Source organism: Bombina bombina, chromosome 4 (assembly GCF_027579735.1).
Source record: "Bombina bombina isolate aBomBom1 chromosome 4, aBomBom1.pri, whole genome shotgun sequence".
In the NCBI taxonomy this organism is placed as follows: Eukaryota; Metazoa; Chordata; class Amphibia; order Anura; family Bombinatoridae; genus Bombina; species Bombina bombina.
Window position 1 is genome coordinate 993,027,113 of NC_069502.1, and position 6,000 is coordinate 993,033,112.

Consider the following 6,000-nt stretch of genomic DNA (forward strand, 5'->3'; position numbering starts at 1 on the left):
CGCCGCCGTAGTGACAGGAATAATGCACGAAATTGGCTGAAGAAGGAAACCTTGCTGAACAAATATCTTTTTAAGCAATCCTTCCAATTTTTTATCCATAGGATCTTTGAAAGCACAACTGTCCTCAATGGGAATAGTCGTGCGCTTGGCCAACGTAGAAACTGCTCCTTCAACCTTAGGGACTGTTTGCCATGCGTCCCTTCTGGGGTGGACAATGGGGAACATTTTCTTAAATATAGGAGGTGGGACAAAAGGTATACCTGGCTTCTCCCACTCCTTGTTCACTATGTCCGCCACCCTCTTGGGTATCGGAAAGGCATCAGCGTGCACAGGGACCTAAAGGAATTTGTCCATTTTGCACAATTTCTCTGGAATTACCAAAGAGTCGCAATCGTCAAGAGTAGTTAGCACCTCCTTAAGCAGGGCGCGGAGATGTTCTAACTTAAATTTAAACGTCACGATATCAGGTTCTGCCTGCTGAGAAACTTTTCCTGAATCAGAAATTTCTCCCTCAGACAGCCCCTCCCTCACTGCCAATTCAGACTGGTGTGAGGGTATTACAGATAAACTATCATCAGCGCCCACTTGTTCATCCTCTGTATTCAAAACTGAGCAATCACGCTTTCTGGGAAGTGTTGGCAGCGATAAAAGATTTGCTATAGAATTATCCATTACTGCAGTTAATTGTTGCATAGTAACAAGCATTGGCGCGTTAGATGTACTAGGTGTCGCCTGCGCGGGCATAACTGGTGTTGACACAGAAGGAGAGGATGATGAACTATCCCCACTACCTTCATTTGAAGAATCATCTTGGGCAACCTTGTTAAATGTGACATTACTGTCCTTACTTTGTTTGGACGCCATGGCACAATTTTCACATACATTTAAAGGGGGAATCACCTTGGCCTCCATACACACAGAACATAATCTATCTGAAGGTACAGACATGTTAGACAGACTTAGTCAGGCTATTAATGCAAAAAAACCGTTTTTAAACAAAACTGTTACTGTCTCTTTAAATAATAAACAGAGTACACTTTATTTCTGAATGTTTGAAAAACTATGAAGGAATTATCCGATCTTTACGAAATTTGCACCCTAGTGTCTTAATGCTTTGAAAGTATTGCACACCAAATTTCAAGTCTTTAACCTCTTAAATGAGCAAACCGGAGCTAATTGTTCAATTTAGCAGTTTAAACCCACTACAGTCCCTGCCACAGCCTTTTGCTGCGGCTTTACCTTCCTTGGGGGTTATTCACCACAGAAATAAGAATCGTTTTTGTGGCCACAGGACCCTCTCACATGAAGCTGCATGCACTGCTTCCAGAAGTAACTGTGCAATTAAGGCGCGAAAATGAGGCTTCCTCCCTCTGCATACCAGAGTGAAGGGGCCTTCCTGACTAGATTAGGTGTCTAACAGACTGCCAGGCGTAATAAAACGTTCCCAAAAGTGTTTCCAAGTCTCAAAACACTCCAAAAATCATATAAATATTATATAAATCAATCGATTTAGCCCACAATAGTGTCAACCAGTATATAGCCCATTTATAAGCCTTCATTCTGTTATTAGTCTAAGAAAATGGCTTACCGATCCCAAAAGGGAAATGACAGTCTTCTAGCATTACTGTGTCTTGTTAGAAAAGAGACTAGTCATACCTGGAGCAGAAAAGTCTGCAAACTGTTCCCCCCAACTGAAGTTCTCTGGGCTCAACAGTCCTGCGTGGGAACAGCAATGGATTTTAGTTACTGTTGCTAAAATCATACTCCTCTTTTAACAGAACTCTTCATCACTTTCTGTTGTAGAGTAAATAGTACAAACCGGCACTATTTTAAAATAACAAACTCTTGATAGAAGAAATAAAACTACATACTCTTTACCATCCCGTGGAGATGCTACTTGTTCAGAGCGGCAAAGAGAATGACTGGGGGGCGGAGCCAGAGGGGGGGCTATATGGGCAGCTTTTGCTGTGCTCTCTTTGCCATTTCCTGTTGGGGAAGAGAATATTCCAACAAGTAAGGATGAAGCCGTGGACCGGACACACCAATGTAGGAGAAACAACATATAAAGCAAAATTTATCAAATTCCTTAAATGACAGTTTCAGGAATGGGGAAAAAATGCCAATGAACAAGCTTCTAGCAACCAGAAGCAAATAACCAATGAGACTTAAATAATGTGGAGACAATGGCGCCCATATTTTTTAGCGCCAAAAAAGACGCCCACATTATTTAGCGCCTAAATGCTTTGACGCCAAAAATGACGCCACATCCGGTGACGCCGACATATTTGGTGCAAAAACGTAAAAAAAATGACGCTAATACAAACAACTTCCGGTGACAAGTATGACGCCGGAAATGACTAAGAAAAAAAATTTTTGCGCCAAAAAAGTGAGCGCCAAGAATGACGCAATAAAAAGAAGCATTTTCAGCCCCCGCGAGCCTAACAGCCCACAGGAAAAAAGTCAAATTTAAAGGTAAGAAAAATGTATTATTCAAATGCATTATCCCAAATAATGAAACTGACTGTCTGAAATAAGGAATATTGAACATCCTGAATCAAGGCAAATAAATGTTTAAACACATATATTTAGAACTTTATATAAAAGTGCCCAACCATAGTTTAGAGTGTCACAGAAAATAAGACTTACTTACCCCAGGACACTCATCTACATGTAGTAGAAAGCCAAACCAGTACTGAAACGAGAATCAGTAGAGGTAATGGTATATATAAGAGTATATCGTCGATCTGAAAAGGGAGGTAAGAGATGAATCAATACGACCGATAACAGAGAACCTATGAAATAGATCCATTGAATTCAAATAGGCAATACTCTCCTCACATCCCTCTGACATTCACTGCACGCTGAGAGGAAAACCGGGCTCCAGCCTGCTGCGAAGCGTATATCAACGTAGAATCTAGCACAAACTTACTTCACCACCTCCACGGGAGGCAAAGTTTGTAAAACTGATTTGTGGGTGTGGTAAGGGGTGTATTTATAGGCATTTTGAGGTTTGGGAAACTTTGCCCCTCCTGGTAGGAATGTATATCCCCATACGTCACTAGCTCATGGACTCTTGCTAATTACATGAAAGAAAATAGAGCTTCTGCATTTGCAATTAAGATCAAAACAGAGAAAATTAATATGTACACAGAGGAGAAACTGAACATTCAATATTATAGGAAGTTTATATCTTTCCAAGTAAGAGAGAAATAGTTATATATGGAATCTAAGCTGTACACAATTTTGTTAGTGAGCTTCACAATAGAAACACATACATTTATATACTGTGCAGAAATTATTTAGTATCTGTACACTTAAACAAGAGCTTAAAACCCCAAACAAAAAATATAAATATACCTGTCACTTGCTGCTGTCACATGAAATTAGATTCAAGTTTGTTATTTCAAATGTACGATCATTTGTTTGCCAATGTGACTTTCTTAGAATGTAAAGTTTTCACTGATAAAGATTTACCTCTGCGTCTTCCATCACCATTTCTGCAGATGGTGGTTTGAAGGAAGCCAACATTTCTAACAAATCAAACAAGGTAGTGAGATGCGGCTCTTGTAAAAGTAAAAGCATTGGGATGTTTTCCTTTTGCGGAGGTGGGAGGCATGATGCTGGCAGCTGCACGCCTTCGCCTTTCCTCTCTCGCCGTGGTGCTCCTAAGGACACAAACACCATCTGGGTAACAGAGAGAAAAAAATGTTTTTGTTTACTTTCCATACAAATTAAATCCATAAGTACATTATAACAATGACTACATTTACCAGTTAACTAACTAGAGGTCTCAAACAATGGGAAAAAATGCAGAAAGTTGGCAAAATAATGTATTTTCATGCTAAATGGAAAAATTAATTGTGGAAATTGTCATTCAATTAAAATATTGTACATTGAAATTTTGTAATATGAAAATGTGTGACTTAATAACCAAACAAACTTACTTTTCATTGTCTAAAATATAAGGTAACTCTTTGGTTAACTGAATGTAACATTATATGCCATCCTTATTAGTTATAAATTGTGTAAATAGTAAACTTAATGGAATTTGAGAACTGTTTTCAACAAAGAGTTTCACAAACAGTTGATTTGAACATCATGTTTTACTATTTTTATTATAATGGATAATAAACGGTGTAATCCCATAGTCCCTTTAGTCTAAAAATAAATTATTTCTTAAAACCCCAAAACAATGGCTGACTTCATGAAGATTCTACCTTCCATAAACAGGCACAGAACTGCAATGATCAGTGTGAACTGTTTTGTGTTGTGCTGTCACAAAAGAGAGAAATATTACAAACTTTTGGCTCTTGATATCATATCATACACTTATAAAGCAAGTCAGTCATACACTTATGCTCTGTAGCAAATTTTAAACAGCCCATGTAAATAAGGCAGGCTGCAGAGGGAAAACCCGAAGAGCCAAATGAGTCAAAGCTTCACAAGCTAAAACAAATATGAAGTAGAAACTAATAAATTACTAATCGTTAACATTTCTGAAAAATAAAGCAATCTGTTGTACCTGCATATCCTTGAATCCAAGCTCATGTAGGGACTTTTCATCATAGTCTGTCGTTAGCTCATGTCCAGAAGAGATCATTCTGACTGGCCCCATCAATCCACCTTAATATAAATATACATAATGCTTTTTTTTTTTTTTTTTTAACCTGACTACACACATACAAAGAATAACTTTTGCTAATAAGAGGACTTTCCAAGCTATACTAGAGGAACAGCAATAATTATATATTATAGCTGCACAGTAGTGCTTGTCATTTTGTACTAATGGGACTAAAGGAACAATTTTCTTTGGCAGTAATATGGGTACCCTTAGTGACAGGCAGAGTATAATGTTTGTATACTTTTGGTGTTATGAAAGGACAGTGAAGTCAAAATGAAAAGCAGTCAAAAATAAGGTTACATACTTCTAAACTATGCACACCTGCAAAAACAAGAGAGATTTGAACCATCAAAGGTATAGTTACCTTAATTTACTAGTCAGCGTCTTATGATATTTTTCTCCAAAAATTGACTTATGGGTGCAGTGTGTAATCACAGCGTGACTAATCGTGGCACTGAACTAATTGCTTGCTTATAGGCTTGCTGTGATTAGACAGTGCACCCATGACATAAAAAAAACAGAATCAGAAAATGCTGTCGAGGAACGCAAGTGGGGGGTTAAATCTCTCAAATCTTTTGTTTTAACATGTGTTGCTAGGATATGTTACATAATTCTGCATGTTATTATTTACATTTATTGTCCCTCTAAACTAGGGTTCTTCAAACTTTTTTTCCCCAAGACCCAGTGCCATGATACCACATACATTCACGACCCTATTTTTATGTTTGATCTGTACATACTTGAAGTAATATACAACAAGATAGCTGAAATTTTGGACAAAGGGACTAAAATGTCTGTATATTTTATTCCTGATTATAGTCAAACATGAAATAAAAAGTAATAATACACACTCTCATACATCATACACCACACACACACACACACACACACACACACATACCATACGCTCTTCATACAACACACAGACACATCTTAAACACTCACATACAACACACACATCACACACACACATCAAACACACACACACATCCAACACACACACACATCCAACACACACACACACATCCAACACACACACATCCAACACACACACACACACATCCAACACACCCACACACATCCAACACACCCACACACACATCCAACACACCCACACACATCCAACACACCCACACACATCCAACACACCCACACACATCCAACACACCCACACACATCCAACACACCCACACACATCCAACACACCCACTCATCCAACACACACACTCATCCAACACACACACTCATCCAACACACACACTCATCCAACACACACACTCATCCAACACACACACTCATACAGCTCATCCAACACACACACTCATACAACACACACAAATACATACCACACACACATACATACCACACACACATCACAA

General features: G+C 38.6%; 1 protein-coding gene across 3 annotated transcripts in view; it reads right to left on the reverse strand.

The window, feature by feature from the left end:
- USP34 (ubiquitin specific peptidase 34) overlaps positions 1 to 6,000 on the reverse strand; it is a 1,226,195-nt gene that overhangs the window by 561,639 nt on the left and 658,556 nt on the right. For all 3 annotated transcript variants that reach the window (XM_053712051.1, XM_053712050.1, XM_053712048.1), the window contains 2 exons: positions 4,523 to 4,623; positions 3,475 to 3,684 (listed from right to left, as the gene is read on the reverse strand). In XM_053712051.1, the coding sequence (XP_053568026.1) occupies positions 3,475 to 3,684; positions 4,523 to 4,623 (311 nt within the window). The remainder of the gene's footprint in view (positions 1 to 3,474; positions 3,685 to 4,522; positions 4,624 to 6,000) is intronic.